Source organism: Rhamphochromis longiceps, linkage group LG16, assembly GCF_057381845.1.
Source record: "Rhamphochromis longiceps isolate RC_006_pf linkage group LG16, R_longiceps_female_GT1.1, whole genome shotgun sequence".
Classification (NCBI taxonomy): domain Eukaryota; kingdom Metazoa; phylum Chordata; class Actinopteri; order Cichliformes; family Cichlidae; genus Rhamphochromis; species Rhamphochromis longiceps.
The window spans coordinates 33695762-33718658 of NC_140572.1; the positions used below are offsets into that span (position 1 = coordinate 33695762).

Consider the following 22897-nt stretch of genomic DNA (forward strand, 5'->3'; position numbering starts at 1 on the left):
GCCAAAAAACACCAAATGTTTGGCATAAAACAGCAAATAACCAAACAGCAACTGACACTAAAGAGTTAGAGACAGGAAAGCTCAACATAACTAGAGTGGTAATAAAATCAAAACCAGAGCCAGAAACAAAACCCTGGAACTACGACACATGATATCAGACATGAAAAAATTCACTTAGCTTGTTTAAAGCACACAAAAGCAGACAAAGAGGCAGATTATTGGGTTCCAGCAAAGGAGAGGCAGGTATTACTCACAAAAAATACTTACTTACTTGTGCAAACCCAGCACTTTTGGACAAAGTGACTTTATTAATAAAGAGACCTCATTGATGCGTACGGAGGCGTAGTACGGAAGCGTAGAGCTGCCACCCAGGCAAAAGAAAAATACAAGTGTATCACGTTATAACGTGAAAGGTTTATTGTTCTAACAAGACACTTTTCCTGTTTGTACAATATACTTTTCATGTTTGAACAACATAATATCACGTTATTACAATATACATAATTATCACGTTCGTACAATATATTGTAAACATGAAAAGTATATTGTACAAACAGGAAAAGTGTCTTGTTAGAACAATAAACCTTTCACGTTATAACGTGATACACTTGTATTTTTCTTTTGCCTGGGTGGCAGCTCTACGCTTCCGTACATTCCAGCTGTGGAGAGACTAGCACATCTGTATTTCTTTACTAAAATGTTCTCTGTGTTTTGTTTTTTATGCCACGTGTTTCTCTTAATCTGGGCCTTTGAGTCTGTAATAAATATGTGTGTCGTCTTCACTCGCCAGCAGGTGGCAGTGTGGCACAAATACACCGCGGAGAGACGCTCTGGCGTCACCGACACCCACCAATCAGCGGGAGCTCATCCCCGCTTCCAGGAAGTAAACGTTGAAACTCGAGGCTGTAGAGGTTCTGCTATTGACCCCGCGGCACAGGTCAAAAATCATCATGTCCCTGACGGTCCTGACGTCTGCGTACAGGTACGAGCCTCACCTGGGAGGTGCAGCCGGCTTGTTTTTCCTCTGGCACATTTAAATGACCGTCTCTGCTCATAAACGAGCTATGGACGGCACAAGTAGATACACTAAAGTGACCCAGCAGGTTTGTTCACCAATATAAGGCTGTCAGCTGATTTCCTGCACTCACCTGCTAGGACTGGTTGTGTGTTTGTAGCCGGGGTATCTGCTACCCCGCGGTGTAAGTTGAACCAGTTAATTCAGATCTGCTTATTAACCGTCATCAATGCTCCGTGTGTTTGCTGTTTCCTCCAGACTGAGGTCCCTCTACAGGCTGCAGCGAATCCAGGCTCACATGGTGAGAAGTTGTAGCAGCAGCATGGTCCACTGCCGCCTCTGATTATTTCACTCACATCAGACATGCGCAGGAACACAGAATCTGCTTCCCTGCTGAGTTTACTACATCTTTCTTCTGGTTCGTGTTGGAAACACTGGGGGTTACTGGAGTAATAAATCATAAATAAATTAGTGAGGGAACTGGATCAATAAGTAATGGCATTGGTATCAATAAAACCTTATCAGTTTTAATCATTAGTCATACCTATCAGTAACCTTCATACATTGACTCTTCCCTCTATTGAAGTGATGATGGCCTTTAGCTTGGCTCGTTTAAAGGGGGGAACCGTAAGTTTGCAGGATAAGCTGGAGGGAAGGTGCAAGAGAAAAATTTGTTTTGATGTCATTGAGTTTAAAAAAGCTTAAACTAGTAATGAGCAACAACACAACACAAACAAGTATCTGCTGGCAAAAACGAGGAGAACCAACTGCTGAAGAGTGTACAGGTTTCAGCCTTCAAAGTAAAAAATAGGGCCAGCAAATGCAAAAGGTGATCACTTTAAATCCCAGCCATCCCCAAATCACATCCAAGCTGAGTTTAAGGTAACGGCAGCAAGTTGAGCTGCACCATGGGTTCACAGCTGTACTGAACTTCTCTAAAATCAGAGCCAAGTACTGCTGTCAGTCTGGGGTCCATAACCTGTTAAGAGGCTGTGCAGCAGAATCTGCAGGGTCGAACCAACTGCGCCGTCCTGATTTGTTTAAATGATTGAGGAGTCCGATCAGAGTAGAGCCACTACTCCTCCACACTATAAGGATTTGAAGAGTGTTGGGCATCAGGGAGCCTCCTGGATCCTGATCCCCAACATTTGGTTGTACTGCTTCCTCATTACCTGGATCAGTGGATGTTGAAATGTGTTTGTCTTTCAGTATTTTTGAGATATTTCTATAGAGGTTTCCTGTCTCTGCTCTACAGATGTCGAGTCATGCAGAACCGGAGGTTCTCCTGGAGAAGGTGGGCAGAACCGGTGTGATCACCATGAACAGACCCAAAGTCCTGAATGCCCTCAACCTTACCATGATCCGGCAAATCTACCCCCAGCTCAAGGTATGTAGTATCAAAATCTGGTATGTGACGAATTAAAAGAAAAATCTTGACCTTTCCTTGTCCACGCACCACCAGGTCCTGAGCGATCAAAGAGGGGCTCAGTGAGCTGATTTTTGTTGAGATGTTTGAAATTTCCTGTCACCTAAACTCCCAAAACAGAACAGTTACTCCGTTAATACTTACTCTTCTTCCGTAGATGCTAAAGTACCGCAACCACTTCTTTATATCTACAGCATGAACAACTCACAGGGATGAAAAGGAAAAAAGGATGACATGAGGCTATCAGCGGGCTGTGGGATGTCATTATTTCCTTATTATGGAGCAAATATCTCCATGATGTCAGTCTCAAACTGAGAATGTGGGAGCTGGGCAGTTTGGGGACAGTCTGAAAAGCAAAGCTGAGATGGTTTGGACATGTGCAGAGGAGGGATAGTAGATATATTGGACAAATAATGTTTAATAAAGAGCTGAAAGAAAGGAAGAAAAGTGGAAGACTTCAAAGGATATTCATGGATGTAGTGAAGGAGGTGGTCATGTGGGACAGAGGAGGATGGTAGGGAGGCAGATAACACACTGCAGCAACCCCTAAAGGAAGTAACAAAAGAAGTAGTAGTGTTCATCCGTCCGGTAGCATTCCAGAAACTTGGATAAACAAGTACTGAAGAATCACACTGAGCACAGGTTTTTTCTTTTCCTTTCATTTTTTACCGATGTGTAGTTCGACATTGTGAAAGATCTGTCAGGTTCACCTGTCCTGAAGATGTTTGGTTGTATTTCTGTACAAAGATCCCTTTTCACACTCTTTAAACCACAGATGTAGCTGCTCATGCAGTCTCTATAACTTAATAACGATAACTTTAAGGCAGGTTTTTGAATAAAGGAAGATTTCCTGTAAACAAAAACTGTGTTTTGCCTTGTTTGGGAATCTAGAAATGGGAAAGCGACAATGAGACGGACATCGTGATCATTAAAGGAGCAGGTGACAAAGCTTTTTGTGCAGGTGGAGACATTAGAGGTAAGCAAGCTGCCTTCAAGGTTCAGGTATCAGTTTCAGATGAGTTTTTATGTTGACCTGTGTGACCGATTACTGTTTTTATCTTGTTTTTTTTCCCCTCTCAGCTGTAACAGAGGCCGGGAAGGTCGGAGACTCTCTTGCCCAGGACTTCTTTCGTGAGGAATATATTCTGAACAATGCTATTGGTATGTATTTAATTTAATTTAATTTTATGTATGTATCTATTTATTTATTTTGTTTAATAAAAATGTTACCTGTCTGTTTTCATTCACTTATCCAAACACTCTGGCAGCTTCACATTGTTCTTATACATTTTATTTCTTCTTTCAAGGATCGTACCGGAAGCCGTATATCGCCCTTATTGATGGCATAACAATGGGAGGGGTGAGTTTGAGTTTTTATCCTGTATTATAAAGTTCAGGATGGATACTGTTTGCCATTACTGGCATGAATTGTAGGCATGAAAAACGTTTTTGTTTTGTTTTTTTTCTCATGAAATGTTATGTGAAAGTCTGCCAGTAGGTGTCAGTGGAGATTTATCTGCTCCTGTTACCTGCTGCCAGTGGCAAGGTGGTCTCTGATTGGATGAAATGTAAAGTGACAAATCATTGTTGCTGCCACTAGTCTTTCCCTCCAGGTGTCAGATTTGGGTGGAATATGAACTGGTACTTTTAGTGTAGTGTCATACATGCAGAGCTGCACACATGCACGGTTCAACTCACCTGGTTACAGGAGATGCTGTGAGGCTTGAATCTCTGATGTGACCTTGATGGTGATGTCACTCCTGAGGTGTCACCGAGGTCACTCACAGCAGCCAGTATCCCATTGGCTCATTAGTCATCACGACCTTGTCTGTGTGCATATGTGTGGGCGTGCTTTGCTACTGTTGTAAGGACCAGTTTAGGTCTGAAACGACTGGTGAAAGGGCATTAAGGCTGCTCTTCACATATTTAGGGGGAAGTTTGATAATTAGGACTTAGTTTTTTCATTAAAGGAGGCCTGTTATTAATTACAGTATATTGATGGAGATACCAGGTAGCGAGAGTTCATATTCATGCACCTGTGTTTGCATTTTGAAAGTGTAGTGGTTAACACATTCACCTTACAAGCAGACGATCCAGGTTGGAGGCTGGGAAGTACCTACAGTACAGAAATCCAGTGCTTCTCTGTAAATATAAGTAGCAGTGGATCCTCAAAGTGGAGCAAGGGTTAATTTGGCCTTTGGTGCTTTTTTTTTTTAGCCTCTCCCCCAGTAAGCTAGCTTTGTTCTGATCGGCTACCCCTCATAATCGGTAGGTTTAAATAAGGGTGGAGTTTCTTAGTCTGAAATGAAAATATTAAATCTATCTTACATCATACACAGGCAAGACTTAAAATAAACCTTTCAAAACCTTTCAAACTGGTTCTAGCATCCACCAACAGAACAGAAAATAAGGAAAATAACACAACAGACCCACTCTGAGGTGAGGTTAGGGTTAGGGAATGCATTATGTCAGTGATCCCAGTTACATTGGGAGTGAAAACAGATTACAGTCATGGATAACGAGAGACATAGCAAGCAGAGAAAATGTGCTGGTGTTTGTCTTGCCGGTCTTTCCAGAATTTATTCAACAAACACTCTTTCAGTCAGATTCATCAGACGCTAAACAGCGTTTAATTTTGGATCGAGAACTTTATTGTTGTAATTAACATAAAACCTCATTAGCATGAAAAGAAAAACTGCTAAAGGAGAATTAACAACAAGAATCAAATCACTGGAAAAGCAACGTCGAATAAAACTGTGGGAGCGGAAGACATCTTAGTTTTGTCTGTAACTACAGATGCAAAGTTTCAGTGGACCTTGAGATGGGACTGACTTGCCCAAACTCCTCCTTTTAGCTCTGCTTTGGTCAAAACCATCTGGAAAACATTTGGTTTTGACTTCAACAAGTAGATTCTCAGCCTTTCTGCAGGTTTTTCTACTAAACCCCTTTTTATTTTCTTTTTCTGTGGTGTCCCACAGGGCTCAGACCTGGGTCCCCTCTTATTCATTTTATATCTGCTGTCTTTGGGACAGGAAATTTAATATTAGCACTTATTTGCTGCTGATATCCAGTTTTTCACCTGAGAAATGTTATTAAATGAAGATTTATAGTTTCTGTTGAAGAGCTCAGTAAATCTGCCCTAAATCACCTCAGTAGCTCCAACAGACGGTCCCCTGATTTGCTCATGTCCCTTCACTGGCTCACTAGATTACTTGGTGCCAGTTTAAAATCCTCAGCTTCACATACAGAGCATTGAACAGTCTTTGTCTGAATGTTTTTTTTTTCTTTTACCCACTTTCTAAATGTATCATTATCTCAGATTATTTTCTTTAAAGCACTTTTATAAACTACATAAATAAATATTGATTGTGTTGTAGTGAGTATTGGTGTTAATGTATGTTTGGGGGCCTTACACCCCGGAACCTTCAGAGGTTTTTAAGGGTTTTCCCCATCAGAATGTCATGTGGAAAACAGGTTCCTGTATGTGTTGTGGCTAACTGTGGATGTTTCTGAAAGTGGTCAGTAAACGTCCTGAAAGTGGCCCCTGAGTTTCCAAGCATTATTATCCTGAGGTTATAACACCTTGCTTCCACTTTTATGGAGTACATTTTACAGGAAGATGAATCCCCAGAGCTGTGAACCAGAAATCATCTTGTTTCTTGGCTTGCTCTGTGTTTAGACAGCCACGATGATGATGATGTTTTCCAAGACTGACAGAAGCTGTAATTTGTGTGTCAGAACAACAGCATGAAGTAAAATGCTGGATGGATCTCATGCGTGCTGCATTGTGTGGTTTTTTGAAGTCAGCTCTGGTCATCAGCCCATCAAAAACTGTGATGTTTGTTGAATCGTGTGATTTCCACACAGAGAAATCACTTCTGTGTGATGAGTTATGTCTCTGGAACTAAAGCGATTTGAAGTCGACCTCTTCAATGTGTCACGTCAGCACTGAGGCGACACTAATGTCAGAGCAAACCATCCTGAGGGTGGTTGCTGTTTAATGCGCATAACTGGATGGAAAGGGGCAGCTCTATATAAGGACAAGTCCAAGAGGCCCCTGATCGCAGATCTGCTCCAAGCTCAGGGCAGAACCCCCACAAAGAACATATTTTCTTATTACATTAGCGATAACAAACCACCAGGGAGTAAAAGGCAGGTCAGATAGCAGTCAGAGACAAACTGTTTGATTATCCCATCACATCTCACGCACATCAGTCAACGCTCACCTTGTTTAAAGTCCACTGAATTAAGCTCTGTGAATGCTCCTTATTAATCCACCGTGCTTTGTTTGAGCAGACACTGTGTCCCTGTCCTTCTGTGCTTGCACTTTAGATTTCAAACATTTACATAGTGAGAACACTCTGTATTTAAGATGGCTCGTAAAGGGAAATGCTGCCCGTTTGATAGATATTTGCCCAGAGCTGCATGACTCTGATCTCTGTCTCCTTGGAGTAAAGAGTTCCTGTTTACATTTTTCCTGATAGCCTCATGAAAGGAGTGCCTACAAGGTTTTTAATCTCTGTTTTAAGGTTTTCGTTTTCCATCCAGAGCCTGTGTAGTTGTTTTAAAGGGGAATTCTGTGAGTGAGAGCGATGTGGAGAGTAACTCAACTGTTGTGTCCAAACAGACATCTGTCACTTGGTGTGTAAGTGACAGACTTTCCACTCTCACTCACAGTCTCACCTACTGATTTCTGATTATGCAAAGCCAAATTTGTGTGACAACTACGTCATAATAACCCAGATATCCTAAAGAGGGCTTCAGGAATGCCTCCACAATCTTCAGCGCTCTAAGCTTCACCAGCCAAGTTGTAAATTTTTAAGTTGTAAACACGCTCGTCTGCTGACAAATTGGCGTTGTTTACAGGAGGATCTGGAGACATGTTCTTATAAGGCTCTATACCAGCGCTTCGCAGTATTCCACTACTTTTATGGTGAAACTCGAGTAATGTGATTAAACGGCCTCTTGTTCCACAGGCTGCTTTCAGCCATCCTTCTTTTTCTCATTTGTCTTTCTCTTTCTTCGTAAAAGAAGTAAGCTTTCCCACAGTTATTTTCAGGTTATGTTATTTCTGCCCTTTGGCTGAATTTGATACCGTGATTTACTCGTATTAAAACCCGTTTTTTTTTTGTTTGTTTTTTTATCCCCATGATAGAACAGAGAAAAACCCGACTCATAGTGGTCAAAACATTTATATTTCTTTTAATTCAATCATCTTACGGAAGAGAGAGACCCCTGCACAGCCCAAACGCCAGTTGCAGGATCTCTAACATTACAAGCTCAACATGTGTCTTATATGGTGTTATTTTGTTACCTCAGACGTCACACACGTCACACGTGACACACACAGTTTCATTACAAACAAACTCCTTCTACTCAGTTCCTCTTTTCTGTGTCTGATTTATTAATATGCCTGTGCACTAAAACTTCCTGTGCAGCTTGGAATAACTTCCCCTTTCTGAGGTCTTTTGCCAGGGCAACCTGTCTGAACTTAGTTTCACTCTGTCTGTTGCTCATACTCTACAAAAAACATGCAGTTTCCTGTCAGCCTGTGACCTAGTCTCAAAGCTGGCCCTCTTTTATACATAAAACAATATAATCAGCAAATAAGCATTAAAATATATATTTAAATCTCAACACTCGGTACATCAATTGTACAGTTCAAGGTCACGTCGCTTTACATGACTCATCTGGTTACTAAAAATAGATGCAGATGAGAGGAGCACTCGCTCGTTTGTTGAAATGTAAATTCTATGTATTTTTGTAATTACATTTGTAACAAACATCAACATGGAAACAGTGAAACCAAAGAGCTTCACACAGATTAAGCAAACAAACACAAACCCCAAAGAAAGGAGGCCTGGAGGAGATGAATGGAGAGGTATGAAAAGAATAGGAGGTGGGTCTTTCAGTACGTAAGCCCTCTCCACCTTTTGAGCCCAAAGTTTAAAAGTGTTGTCTTTAGGACCCATAGATACATGCGATGGACAACTCAAGATAAAAGTGAGCAACTGTTGTTGCCATCCAAAAACACATTTATGGCTTTTAAAAACCAGACTGTTTCCACAAAGTAGTCATTCCCATAACATGTAATAAAAGGTGCCAGTTAAAGAGCATAGTTTACACTTGAAGGTTCATATAGCTTCCACAGCTGTAGATGGAAGTAAAAGTTAAACTGCACAGAGTTCTTACGAACACATCACCATGAGAATAGATGCTACAACTGCAAACCGTAACCACTCTTGTTTGGGGCAATCGTGGCTCAAGAGTTGGGAGTTCGCCTTGTAATCGGAAGGTTGCCGGTTCGAGCCCCGGCTTGGACAGTCGGTCGTTGTGTCCTTGGGCAAGACACTTCACCCGTTGCCTACTGGTGGTGGTCAGAGGGCCCGTTGGCGCCAGTGTCCGGCAGCCTCGCCTCTGTCAGTGCGCCCCAGGGTGGCTGTGGCTACAATGTAGCTTGCCATCACCAGTGTGTGAATGTGTGTGTGAATGGGTGGATGACTGGATATGTAAAGCGCTTTGGGGTCCTTAGGGACTAGTAAGGCGCTATATAAATACAGGCCATTTACCATTTTACATCCGGTATAACTAGGATCAGGGAAGGGCAGGGGATACTGGATAAAAGAGACGCTTTGAGATTAATAATTACCCACGATTAAATGAAGGATTGTGTATAAACATAGAGAGTTTGGATAAACATCACCACTTTAATGTCTGTGATGCGGAGGAACAGAAACAAGCACTGGAAGTTTAGCTGTATCACATCGATCAAACCATTGTAGGTCCTGAGCAAGTTTGGATCTCACAGGGTTTGCATGTCGGTGTCTCTGATAAAATGCTTGGAAGAAGGTGCAAAATTTCAGCTTACCTGTATATACTTTGAAGACCTGAAAGTTTGAAAATATTCATAGTATGACAGTGAAATTTTGCATGCATAGAAAAAAAATCAGCTTGACGGGGTCTGGTGGGAACTTTTTAAAATTCAGTATATTTATAATGAATGACCCACTTCTGAGTGGGGCAAAGCCTCACCTCTGGAAAAATTCTCATGTAAATCCATCCTTAACTTTTTTTTTTTGAGAAATGTCATCATGAAATAAATGCAAAGGCCTGTGTCCCCAATGGTGTTTTTTTTTAAGGTTTTTGGGTTCTGGGTCTTCCAGAGGAGCAACTTCTCTTGGCAGAGGCCTGTTTAGTCTCCAGTGATCAGATATTTTTATTCCCCTGTGGTCGTTTATCTCTCTGCTGTGAGGCGGATCCAGCAGCGCTGCTGTCCAGCTCTGAACTCTTTTGCTGATCGCTGAGATCAAGATAAAGACAGTTTGTCAGCTGTAATCAATCAGCTGCTGTTGTTTTGGCTGTGATTGATCCCTCAGCAGGTAACAACCTTTACTTTGCACTAAACGACAGCATGATTGATCTTTAGTAGTGCTGACTCATAGAGTGCATATACAGTAAGACGATAGCAAGGTGCCAAAAAATTTAAAAAAAAAAAACGAATAGAAATCAGTGGGACAATTCTGAAATGTTAAGATGCTGGATGGTGTCGTCAATTGAAAGAGGAAATATCAGCCAGTCATGTTGCTACATTGATTCACAAGGGAATAGTAGGACTGTAACTTGTGCAGGGAAAAAGCTGAAAAACCTTATTTTTCTGTATGTACATGGCTTTAATTTAGTTTATTTCTGTACCACATTTAAAAGAACCTCAGCTGACCAAAATGCTGCACAGGCTGTACAAAATACATACATACATTATACACAAGAGTCATTAAGCAGACTATGAATATACCCAAAAATCCACAATAAAAACCACAAACCTGTAAAAGGTCTCTTAAGTAGGGTGGCGCCAAACCAGCGAGACTCTTTAAAAACATGAACATGTGAAGATGTGACCAATGGCATTTCATTCCTGTCTAAAGACGAGCTGCTGGATTTTGTACAGGCTGCAGTAATAACAGATCCATGCCGACATTCAAAGAATTACATCATATAATTGTCAGGTAAAAAAGGTGTGAAGTTTTGCTTATAGGAAGACTTTGGTGTTGCTACGCTGGTTTCTCTACACCACCAAATTGTTTTTGTACCAATTTGGACGAGAGGTTGGAGTGCCATGTGAATTATGTGAGATTAAATTTATATCTGTTATTCAAACATGATCCTTTATATATAGAATCTTCAGACACTGAAAAAAAGGTTGGCCCTTATTAAACTGTATTGTGACACCAGTTCTGTGGTTTAATTAATAATTACTGGTGGTTAGTTAACAACGAATGTTGGTCTGCGTTACATCGACTCCCCGACACATCACAGGATGTTGGCATCGGTTAAATGTCACACAGATTTAAACTATTTTTATTGATGAAATGCCACGAGTGTAATCATAAAGCCCACATTCATAAAGTCAGGATTGTGGGTTGTATTAATACACTGGTGTAGTGAGAGCAGAAGAACTGTGTACACAGAGTCTGCTACACATTCAAACCCAAACTCATTAAGCCAGATCCCTGAATTTATCAATGGGGGTCTTTTAATTTGGGGAGTCCACTGCTAAAGGTTTCCATCATGATAATGGAGCGAGTGGGTCCTCAAGTTAAATAATCCTGATTTTGAGGGTTTGTGTATCGCTTCCTGTTTTTATATCTTTTTTTTATTGTTGCTGTCCACATAAATTACAGTTTTGAATGTTGTGGATCGACACATTCTCACACGTCGTGTCATTTTTGGCGTTGGCACTTTGACAGAGCTACTGTGGAAGTACTGGCCGCCAAGAGGTGACGATCCTGGTAAAGTCCGCATTAAGACGTTGGAGTGATGGCAGTCGCATTATGCCGTAATCTTTTTAACTTTGGATGTCAGAGCTGGGAGTGATGTCACACCCAACTTGAACATGTTCCAGTAAAGCTTTCTCCGTGCCAAGCTAGAGCCATTCAACAATTCATCAACAAAGTCAGCGTTGGTTTGGCTTCTCCAACTTTTTGAGTAGAATGTCAGATTTTAAGAAGTGATCCAGTTGTAAATTCGGACTGAGACATCGGGATTTCTGATATCAGAACACTGGACAGCAGACTGGACTCTGTTGTGTTTTGCACTTGATGTTGCTTTTTTAATTGATGAGTTGATGATCAAGCTCAGGTTATAAAACTACCTGGTTAGAGTTGAGAAAAGATTGTAGTTCGGGGTAAAATCCACCCCTGTAAGAGCCATTTACTCCTTCCTTTGTCTAATTACACACATGTCAAATTCACAAAGTGAGTGAGAGGTGAGAACGTTGAAGCCTGAACGTTACAACAGCAAACGCCATAACCCACCACCAACAGACACTCGGCATTGGGATGAACTGAGATACACCAGCAGCTTTTACACAACAAACATTTTTATGTGTTGGTTTTTTTTTGGATTGAACAATGTTCTCTTTGAACGTCTAACACTGTTATTGCAGATATATATTTGACCTTCAAAATAAAAGCTTCCAATTGACAGGTACTTCAGTTATAATGAACAATCAGGTAGTGTAATTTTCCTGCCTATCTGCAGGGCCATATGCATTCAGGTATGCAAGGGGATGTTGTTTCCAAGGCAACCTTATAATATAACACACACACACCTTACTGTGCTGGAAATGTCCTCTGGCCAACACTGCTCATTAGCCTTCACCTCTCTCCCTGCTGGGAGCTGCATGAGTTACACACACACACACACACACACACACACACACACACACACACACACACACACACACACACTTTCTTGACAGGTTAACCTGGTTTACTTTTTTCAGCCAATTTTCATCTGAGTCTCCAGCTTTCTGTAGAGGTGACGGTCATTAATGACACTGATCCCTCCTTTTTCTTTTTTTTTCTTCTTTTTTTTAATTTTACTCTATTCTATCATATGACTTTTATTTTATTTCTCTAATTATTTTAAAACGTGTTCTCTTATACCTGTAGGGCGTGGGTCTCTCAGTTCACGGACGGTTTCGAGTGGCCACTGAGAAGACGCTGTTTGCGATGCCAGAGACTGCCATTGGTAAGCCTGCGATCTGCCTGATTGAGGGAGTGCTCAGTGGCAAGGGTTGGCCCACATCAGTGGGAGTGTATATCTAGAATATTAATTATGTAGGAGCAATGATTTCAAGCTGGACCCAGTTCACATACAAGGTCTGTCTGCATTTGAAGCTGGGGAGCCAAACACGAGCAGAAGAGTGATTTGCATTCAGTGCAGTTTGCTGATGACCTCATTCCTAAATAAGTGTTGAAAATGAACTGCTAAAATGGGCAGGGTGGAAAAAGTAAGTCCAGCGTTTAAGCCTTTAATCTTCAGCAATGGTACAAATCACAAAAAGACCTTTTCAGACAGTTTGGAAAACAGAAGCTCAGTAATCTAAAAAAGGAATATTTAGTCTTTAGAACTTTTTAAGGCGGTAGATAAGATGATGATGATGTCACCAATTGTTTTTGGGCTGCAGTTTATCTGCTGCCATTTTGTCTTTTTGGAGCCAAAAGTAATTCAACATGGACAAGAGGGTGAAGTGCTGAGCTAACAGCAGAATAAACAAGCGGGGCATATTCGCTGTCACCATCTTGAGCGGTGTGGGTCTGACTGAGAAACTGAGGCCACTGCATGCTCATTGGCCAGCGACTTGTGATTGACAGGTTGTTAGCCAATGAAAATACTCTGGGTAATCGTCCCTTCTGACCATAATTTGCAAAATTAACTTCAAACTTTGTTCACCAACACAGAAATGTTCAAGAGGTCCTGTTCAGGGATTAGAACAGATTATAAGAAGCCTAACAGACAGCAATCAGGTGTGCCACCTGTCAAGCAAAGGAAGCATGAATTATAATTATTTAAAAGGAATCACCCTTGTACATGTTGTTCTACCAGGCGGTAACATGTTGTTTTATGCTCCCTTTAAACGTGGGGGTCTATGAGGAGTGGGTCACTTTTGTAGAGAGCCTCAAGTGGGCATTAGAGGAACTGCAGCGTTTGGTGGCGCTTCTTTTTCTAAGCCAACTAAAAAACTTTAAAATTATTCATAGGAGACTGAAGCGGCAGTGTCATAGTGTATTTTAAATTGGTAGTAGTTCAGGAACCCTTAAATGGGTTGCTGTGGTTGCTTAGTTGGACTTGCTAAATGCAGTAGTGGTAAGTGTGTGGACTCGCTGGACCAGCACATCACTTTCTGTGTGTAAAAAAAGATTGATATAGAAGAGTCGAGCCCACTGAGAGGTGATCCAGCGGTGCAGCTGTCGTCAGTAACAGCTGCTTTTCCCATATATGATTCATCTTTTCCTGGAAGACGTACATGTCAGTGATAGAAAAGCAGGCTGTATGTTGTTCTACTCCTGTTGCTGCCTTCTGACACAGAAACTTGTTTTTTTTTATCTGAGCCTCCAGGGAGATAGGGAAACAAACACACTCCATCACCCAGAAGGGAAGAGACAAATCCAGGACTTCAAACAGTCACAGAGCAGGAAAGGCCAATGCTCTGCAGGTGGATGTCAGGAGTTTACTAAACTTCTTGACTAAACTTTCTAAAAATATGTTTTAAGAAATGCTACATTAAATTTAGCCACTCTAGCAAAACTGAGAAAACTTGTGTCCTCCTTCTATACATCCATGAACTTTCTCTGTGGTCTTCTTCTTCTCTTCCTGCCTGGCAGCTCCATATTATCCACTATCCTTCCTCTGCACATGTCCAAACCATCTCAGCCCAACCTGAGCTGTCCCTCTGATGTGCTCATTTCTAATCCAGTTCATCCTAGTAACATGTCCTGCACCAGCCTCGCTGGCATAATTCTCCTTTTTGACTCCAGTAGGTGTCAAACAAAATTATCATATTTTATCCAGCATGAACTGAAACTAGTGAAACTTTCAGTTTTCTCATCGACTTGTATACAACCAGAGGCCTTTTCGCCTTCTGCTGGCCATTAGAAAGAGTGAAGGTTTAACATATTCCTACATCCATCTTTTTACAGTCCATCCATCCATCCATCCATCTTCATCCGCTTTATCCGAGGCCGGGTCGCGGGGGCAGCAGCCTAAGCAAAGAGGCCCAGACCTACAGTCTTTGGAAGCAAACATAAAAATCACATCCTTTGAATCCTTCGGCAAAAATCATCTGTCAGTGTGTTAGTTGCTGAAGAGTTGTAGAAGGTCAAATTCTTTAATTATTTCATGCATGTTTAAAGATAATAGATTACAGTGTCCTGATATGGAGCCAGAAAATGATCTGATCCAACTAAAAAGTGCTACATTAACCTGTTAGATCTTTTAAAGCATCATAACTGAATCATGTAGGACATCTTTGTCTGTTGCAGTGTGAGGCAGGTCCTCCAGTGAAAAAGGCCACTGAGACACTAAACTTGTAGGTTCCTCTCTTGCTAATTGTCTCTAGTGGACAGATGGTCATCTGCTGAGGTGCTGAGGAGATTAGTAACAAATCTGTGACAACAAATGCAGTCGACATTGTACCGTGAACTAGCATGTTGTCAATGAAATCCACTGGGATTACCACAGCTCTGTTGCTGTGAATGCGTATAAGCTGTTTCCAGAGTGATATGACTGTAAAGGTATTTGTTACAGTGGGTTTGTGTTGCTGTGATCGAACAGTTAATGTCGTCAGTGTCTTCATAAAGGTTCTCAGGGTGTTTTGTAACGTTCTGTGCAGGTTTTATTACGTTGGTCCTGGAGTCAGTGGATTAGGAGAGGGCTTTGCAGCGTGGGCACTGCTCATTTTTTCCGAGTCTGTTCAGGTTCTGATAAATTGATTGTGTGCACTCGCTCCCTCATACGTGCAAACGTCCAAGGACGCTCGAGCCATTCTTCATTTGACACCCACACATACAAACAGAAGCATGTCAGACTTATTATTCTGAAGTACTCTGGGCTCTGACTTTATAATAAATCTTCTGCTGATGTGTAGCGCTGTGGAGTCGGTCTGGTGTCTGGAGAGAGGTGGAGGGTGAAGATTATGTTGTCAGCGGACAAAAGTAGGAGATTCCCGCCGATGTGCTCTGATATTTGTCTGGGGTTTTGTCAGAGGCTAGGCTAAAGTAAGGAGTGGGAGGAAATGGGCCAGTATTTCAATCGTCCATGCTCAGGATTGGCCATAATGGGGCAAAGATGTTCTACACTGGATGTGATCTGTTTTAAAGTGTCAGTTCTTCATTTGGCGTGCTCTCTTGCACATGAATTGGCACACAGAATAATTTGATTTTAACCTCACCGTTAAGTTTCTTGAGTCTCCTGCTAGCTTTGAATCTCTCCCATCACTTTGGCGAGGACAAGCAGAAAATCTCGCCTAATCCCCTTCCCAGCTGCCATGGTCATAACATTGTCACAATTGTTTTTACTAAAAGCTCTCGACTTGCAGGTCACCGCATGGCCGTTATCAGCACGTCCCCTGGGTAATCAGGAACTTCACACCGCGTGATTTTCCATCAGGGATGAGCTTTTTCTGCCTTTTTCACTGGAATGCAGCTGCCTTATAGACCCCACAAGCTTATTTTAGACCTGATCCTGGGGAGGAATCCTCTCAAGAGCTTCTCGTCTGTGCTGGTTTACTTTAACCAGAGTCGCACTGTGGACTGAATCTTGCTTTTTCCACTGTGGTATTCCAGAGTTAGACGACAGGGTTTCAAACGCTGCAGGAGCTTTAAACTTAGTGCCAGTAAACTCTGAAAATGTTTGAGATGTAGTTCTCATATTAGGGGCACATTTACTGATGTAGAATTAAAGGCTTTGCTGTAACAACAGGATGTGTCCACTTATTAAAATTTTGGAGTCTGGATATGATTGTTAGATGGATAAAATGGTCTGTTGCAGTCTAATTGAATTAATCTCATTAACCTTTAAGTCATCACGACATCCTCCATCTGTGTGAAGGGGAAAAAAATGGTTAGACATGAGGAACAGAGCCGAACTATGAAAAAGTGAGTTCTTTTTGTTACCCCCAAAATTATGATAAACAAGTCATAGCAAAGATAAACAAGCAATAACGAGGCAATAACTGCGTGTTGTCTCAGTCCCAGCAGATCATTGGCAAAAAGGAGAGAAGATGTGTTTCTGTTGTTTTTAAAATGTACTTATCGTATTTTCACGTAACATGACATGTAATCAAAAGCGGGTGAACACGAGGCTCCATATGAACCTGTAAATGCACTGGTTCACAAACATTGAAGCATCACATGGGCGTGATTTAGCTGTAGCTGTCAGTGCCTGAGATTACTTAATTATTCCCCCAGGAAAACTTGTCTTTGTATTAATAGCATCTCTAGCAGTACTTACATCATATCTTTATATCTACACACACAAGCACGCTGTAACCCCTGTTACCCCCCGTGAGGCGGGATTAACAGATTTAACTCGGCCCTGCCAGCCTTCTGAACAACAGCCATAATCTGCCACATTTATAATATTACATTTTCAGCCATAAATCAGGTCAGCTTATCTAATCCCCCCCTCTCGCCACACTACAGAACCCGCTGTAAGCACTGGACTGTCGCGTCCTGTCAGAAATATTGAAATCAAATGGAAACATTATTGAAAGGACAGAACGAACGGATTAAATCTGCAGATTGTGATGATGATCATTAATTCTCCTAAGCTGCATATTTGGCCTTTTGTAGTGTGCCAGTGGCCTTTTGCTGGAATACCACCATGTGTAAATTGTCTTAGAGTGAGGGGGGATGATATTTTAGGACAAAACCATTGATTATTCTCAGGGAAAAGTCATTATAATAAAAACCCTTGCTTGGCTTGTGTAAGTCACTGATTAATAGGCATGCTGCTTTCATGAAAAACCTGTGCAAACTGTTATTAACTCTGCTTTTCATTTTATTTTGAAAGGGCTTTTCCCTGATGTGGGAGGTGGCTATTTTCTGCCGAGGCTCCAGGGGAAGTTGGGATTGTTTCTTGCCTTGACGGGCTTCCGACTTAAAGGACGGGATGTGCAGAGAGCCGGGGTTGCCACTCACTTTGTGGAGTCTAAGAAGGTACCGTGTGAGCTTTCAGTTCAGGTGTTGGAAGTGCGGGGGTGAGGTCAGAGCTGCACTGGAAAGCCAGATGCTGATTCACTGGAGGCCTCACTCTTGTTTACGGTGCCAGCATTCACCGGCCAGCGCAGAGGCCAGTTGTGTTTTTCTTGCTGTTGGCATGAGGTCAGAGCGGTGGGCGGCAGGTTGTTTATGACTCTAACCTTGGTTTGGGCAGAAACAAACACATCTCACCTCAGTGGAAGTTTACCAACAAGACAAAGGGTTAGATAAGACAGGAGAGAGGACTCGGAGGTAATGAGCTGATGCAAGAAGAGCCAAAATACACAAATTCTGAATCTGAGTAAATAAAACAAAAGGAATCTGCACAGAGTGTTAGCAATGAGCTGACATGAACAAGGAGAAAGAAACAAGATTATCGGTGGGGTCTGATAGTCAAATTTCATTAAGAGGGTAGCTTACCGATTGAAGTGTTAGATTGATTTTTCCATTTTACTTTCAGGTACTGTTTTAGCATCTGTTTTTATTTATAGTTTAGACTTTATTGCATTGATGACTTCCAGATTAAGTATAATCTGAGGTATTTGAGGTCGGCCTGATGAAGGCCTCAGTGTAAGTTCATCAGTGTAGTGAAGGAGGACATTCAGAAGGTTGATGGGACAGAGGAGGATGCTTGGGATAGGATGAGATGGAAGCAGATGACCTGCTGTGAAGCAAAGGGAGCAGCTGAAAGAAGAAACTGAGAGACTGCAGGAAGAGGCGGTGAAGATGAGGGCAGGGCAGGCGATTGCAAAGAAGGAAAAATGGAGAAAGTAAAGACAAAGCAATACACGCAAAAAAATGTCAAAGTCAAACAGGAAGCGATCAAGGACGACTGAGATGGAGAAACTATAAACAGAGTTAACATAACCTAAATTTTTCATTAGTCGGGAATAACAATCCTCACATTCTGTTTATTTATTAGACGATAAAACTATGTTTAGTGAATGTGCTGACACGTCAGACTTCTACACATCATAAACGACAGATCAGCTGCAGACTGACTTTTTCCGTTTGCATTAAACAGATCCCAGACCTGCAGAAGGAGCTCGTGGACTTGAAGTCTCCCTCTGCTGAAGATGTCTCCAGAGTGCTAGACTCCTACCAGAGCCAGGTTAGAAGCCAAGAAGCCAGTCATTTACACAAACATGTGGCTTAGACTCTAGCTGTATATTTTCATTACTGCATCTCACTCTTTGTTTCTGCTCTTTGTCCACAGAGCAGTCTGGATGCTGAGAAGCCTTTCATCTTGAAAAAGCACCTCTCTGATATAGACAGGTGGGCCATGACTTTCTTCCTGAAACTAGGTTCAGGAGGTGAGCTGGAGTCTGTTTTTGTTGGTGACAGATAAAGAAAATCTACAGAAACACTGTATTTAGTCAGAAATGTATTCCTGAAATCGGCTTTCAGGGCTCCATATGTACGGTACTCTTATATGCACTCTTTCAGTGCTGGTTTTAATCTCTTTGTGCTCTGTTTTTAAAGACTATCAGCCTTTTATTTATTTTCAGTCTCTTGTCCTTTTAAATCCTGTCAGGCTCTTCAGCGCCAGCAGTGTGGAGGGCATTGTGAAGAACCTGAAGACCGACGGCTCAGAGTTCGCTAAGAAACAAACTGAGGTGCGTTGCTCCTCTGCGGCTAAGTTCAAGTAGAGTGCGGTTCAGCTGCTTCTGTTCCAACAGTCAGCTGTCTTTAAAACATGAACTCTTACAGAGGCTGATGGTGAACACCACCCTCCGATAAACCCACAGACAGAGCTGGAATGAAGCCGGGGTGTTATTTGGCTCCGCTGTGCATTTTGGTAATTAGTAGTTACCTGAGAATGAGTACTTAATGAGGTTAATCACCGTGCCCTGCTGGCTGGAGCTAAAGACACTTTAGTGGGATTTCAGGGTGAATTATCATGGCTTCATTCACTAAAATTCCCTCAAACAGCCTAAAAAGCGATGTCCCACTTCACTCGAGATTAAACGAGTCACATGACCCTCCCTCCCTCACCTACCACACTTCTTAAATCTGTTCACCAGGAGCTTGATCTTCTCACCTTCAGCAAGACCAAAGCAAACAAACAAAAAAAAGTTTTTATTAATGAATCTTTATTTACATGTTGAAATAATTGTGATGTGATTTTTGTTTCTGGATGTAAGGATGTTCTCTGAATGCTGTCGTGTGAGAAGGAAGTAGAGTCTGGACATGGGCACGAGGAAAGAGCTTGGGTTTTTTTTGGCATTTCGATGATGAGCTGATGATCTTTTTAAAAGTTTCCTTCTCTCTTTCGGCTGTCACTGACTAAATCCTGGCATTATTGAGAGGTTTATATGTGTATAAGTAACAGCTGGGGCTGTTAGAATCCACAGAAGGAACGATTTGTCTTAGATTGTGACTGTTCTGATATTATGAAGCCAAATCTGAGTAAAACAAACAAACGGTTTCTCTTCCTCTAGACTCTGTCCAAAATGTCTCCCACGTCCCTGAAGATCACCCTCAAGCAGCTGCAGGCGGGCGCAGCTCTGAGCCTGCAGGACGTGCTGGTGATGGAGTATCGACTGAGCCAGGCCTGCATGGTAAAAACCATCATAGTGAAGTCTGAAACCCAAGGTGGTTTCACATTTCAGCTCTGATGATGTGTTTCAGGGAGTGATAAGGCATTGTTTGTGTTGTGTTGCAGAGGGGCTGTGATTTCTATGAAGGCGTTCGAGCCGGTAAGTCACTGCAGTACAGGGGACACAAAAGCAGAAGAGGATGGGTATGAAACTTAGTCTTGTAACTTATTTTTACATAGATTTACCAAACATAATAAACACTGTAGGATCAGTAAACTAAAGTAAAATGAAAATGATAAAGAGATTAAAACGTTACCTGATTTAAACCGTGCCGATCTCCTCTTTGAGGTCGTCTCCTGGTGCATCTCCTCCAGCTCAGCTGAAGGCGCTTAGCTCATGCACATATGCACAAAGGCAAATTATGAGCTTCAGGGGGAGATCTGAAAAATCAGGCTTGCTGGAAGAGGTCCTGAGGTACACACGAAGACAACCTTGAAGGGGAGATCAGCCTTTTTAAAATAAGCTTTGGTTTTTTGGTTCAGATTTAAAGTATATACTGGGACTAGCAAGGATTCTGAGCAGTGATTATTATAATCACGGATCACTCTGCAGAAGTATATGCTCGCCTCTAAAGGTTGTGGGTTAGTTATTGTTCCTCTTAGCATCACTAAACTCGATGTTCTGTGTTTTTAGTGCTAGTTGACAAAGACCAGAATCCCAAGTGGAACCCATCAACACTGGAGGAGGTGTCCAACCAGATGGTGGAGCAGTGTTTTTCCTCCTTGGGTGAGAAGGACCTGACTTTGTGAAGTTGGTCAGCAGCTGCCTCCCAACTTCAAACAACACACCGCTAAGCCTTCTCTAACCGGCCACTTCCTGTCCCCCCCATCCTTTTATGGAGGAGCGTGCCGCTGTGGATGGAAGCGTGTCAGCCCTTGTTCATAAACCGTGTTATTGCTGTAGAATAAGTAGTAGTTCTGGTGATTCTTTACAGAAAAATCACGACTATGTCTCCACAGCTGAGTCATGCTCACAGGCAGAAGAGGGAGCAGGCAGTTTGGTGCACTGTTGCTCTGCAGTGGAGTCTTTCTGCATAGTTTGTACAGTTGTAATGTTACAGTGCTGCATGTTAAAGGATCAGAACAGCAGTGCTACATTAGCACAAGGACACAGGAGGGGATAATGATCTCACCACTGAGTGCTTCACTACATTTCCTGTGGATGTTTGTTGATGTGACACGGAGCAGTATCATCTGTAGTCCTGCAGCGCGGTCACAGCTTCTGATACAGATCATATATCGTCTCAGCTTCCTGTTTCCTGTTCCCTTTTTTTTTTTTTTCCTCCAATGTTTAATCTCATACAGGCCGCATCATTTAAAACCCCTCAACGCTGGATAACATCGATCATCTTGTTACAGTGCGGTGCTGGGAAACCTTTGATGTTGCTCTGACAAGGTGCAGCTTCCTAAACATTTTCGCATTGATCAAATTTGTTGGAAAAAGCTCAGTCCACAGAGACCCTAAACAAAGACTGTATATTAAAGATGGGCATACCCACATGACATCATGCACTGGTTTGCACAGTCCTCTTTTTGAAACCTTAATACTGCGCTTTTCTATCAAGTTTACTGCCATTTATAAAGACTTAAAACTAGTGATTTAACCCATGTCTTGTTAAGGAAAATCTTTCGATTTTGTAAATCAATCGTGCAGTTGATTTTTGGGTTTTTTTCCTCATGAACATCTATCTTTAAAAAAAGACATGTTTGTCACCATAGGAGTCGCCCCCTAGTGGGCATTAAAAAAGGTTAAAATGTCAAGGTGCTTCGGCTTAAGTTTTTAACTTCGGAAGCTAAGCCCATCTTCATATACAGTCTATGGCCCCACCTGGCAACCCACTGGACCCAATGGGCCATTCTAACACTGGTCACAGAAGTTGAATCCTCTGATAAGTCAGAGCTGATATGAGTACAGTCCTTCTGGAATCAAGTCTCGCCACTTGTAGGTGAGATATGAGCATTTATTTTGAAGCATTATTTCAATTTTTTTAATGTTAATGGTTACCAAGACTCATCAGTCAAGTCTGATTAACATCTTAAAGCAAAAACCTTTTCCCCCCACTATTAATTACACATTTACTAATATCTTCACTGCTCTGGAATATCCCTAAATTCTCTGGTACTGGAAAAATGGTTTTAATGTTGTGGCAGATCAGTGTAAGTGCTACCTGTAGTTGTTTTTAGGTATAACAGGGAATTAATAAAGTGTTCTAACACAAATCCAAACAATACTTCGAAGACAAACCTATAAATTACTGCTGATATTGAATGTATCTGCATAATTTAGCAAAGCAAATCTGGTTTTAGTCGTCTGAAATGCACGTTTTGTTTTTTCTAATAATTTTCCCGATGTTTGTTCAGAGGAAATCAAATCACTTCCCTCATCATTAGGTCTCTGCAGCTGCATTATTTATGAAACAACCAGAGTCGGATTCAGTGCTGGAACAGAGGGCAATAAAAGAGCTGGTCACATGAAATTCTATGTGTTTTTTACTGGGTGTGTTTAAAGGAACTGATTGTTGAGGATGGTATTTTTTATGACCTAAAATGTTCTTGTGTAACTTTACAAAGTGCCTTAGTTATCAGCATGAGAGCACTAAGCTGCTGCTCAGATATAAACTCTCCAAAGTAAACACGTTTATTTTACGTCAAGTGCTCTGTTCTGTTTGCAGCACTGCCAGGAAATCCTGCTTCGGTAGCACAGGCTGGCACCTGGGAATGATAATGCTTTCCGACTGAATTGTCCCCATCGAGCTGCATAGACTCAAAACAATTTTTAAATCAGGCTTCAGATTATTGTTTAAATCCCAGACTGC

At 41.8% G+C, this 22897-nt stretch overlaps 1 protein-coding gene across 3 annotated transcripts; it reads left to right on the top strand.

Moving 5' to 3' along the window:
- Positions 1 to 865: 865 nt before the first annotated feature.
- hibch (3-hydroxyisobutyryl-CoA hydrolase) lies at positions 866 to 22558 on the top strand. 3 transcript variants are annotated; one of them, XM_085384156.1, is made up of 14 exons: positions 866 to 982; positions 1274 to 1316; positions 2271 to 2402; positions 3333 to 3417; positions 3522 to 3602; positions 3749 to 3801; positions 12392 to 12470; positions 17295 to 17440; positions 18507 to 18593; positions 18699 to 18757; positions 19017 to 19098; positions 19924 to 20043; positions 20148 to 20181; positions 20716 to 22558. In XM_085384156.1, exons 1-14 carry the CDS (start codon positions 951 to 953, stop codon positions 20829 to 20831), a joined length of 1149 nt encoding a protein of 382 aa, XP_085240282.1. In that variant the 5' UTR covers positions 866 to 950; the 3' UTR covers positions 20832 to 22558. The 3 variants fall into 3 exon arrangements, with proteins under 3 accessions (XP_085240282.1, XP_085240283.1, XP_085240284.1); XM_085384157.1 differs by lacking the exon at positions 866 to 982 and adding an exon at positions 996 to 1103; XM_085384158.1 differs by lacking the exon at positions 866 to 982 and having other exon boundaries at positions 1279 to 1433.
- Positions 22559 to 22897: the final 339 nt, after the last annotated feature.

Bases quoted from the DNA above. Each gene is read 5' to 3' on its own strand.
- hibch (XM_085384156.1), top strand. From the start codon at position 951: ATGTCCCTGACGGTCCTGACGTCTGCGTACAG. The intron at 2,403-3,332 runs GTATGTAGTATC...TTGGGAATCTAG, and splicing joins AAATCTACCCCCAGCTCAAG to AAATGGGAAAGCGACAATGA. The intron at 20,182-20,715 runs GTAAGTCACTGC...CTGTGTTTTTAG, and splicing joins CTATGAAGGCGTTCGAGCCG to TGCTAGTTGACAAAGACCAG.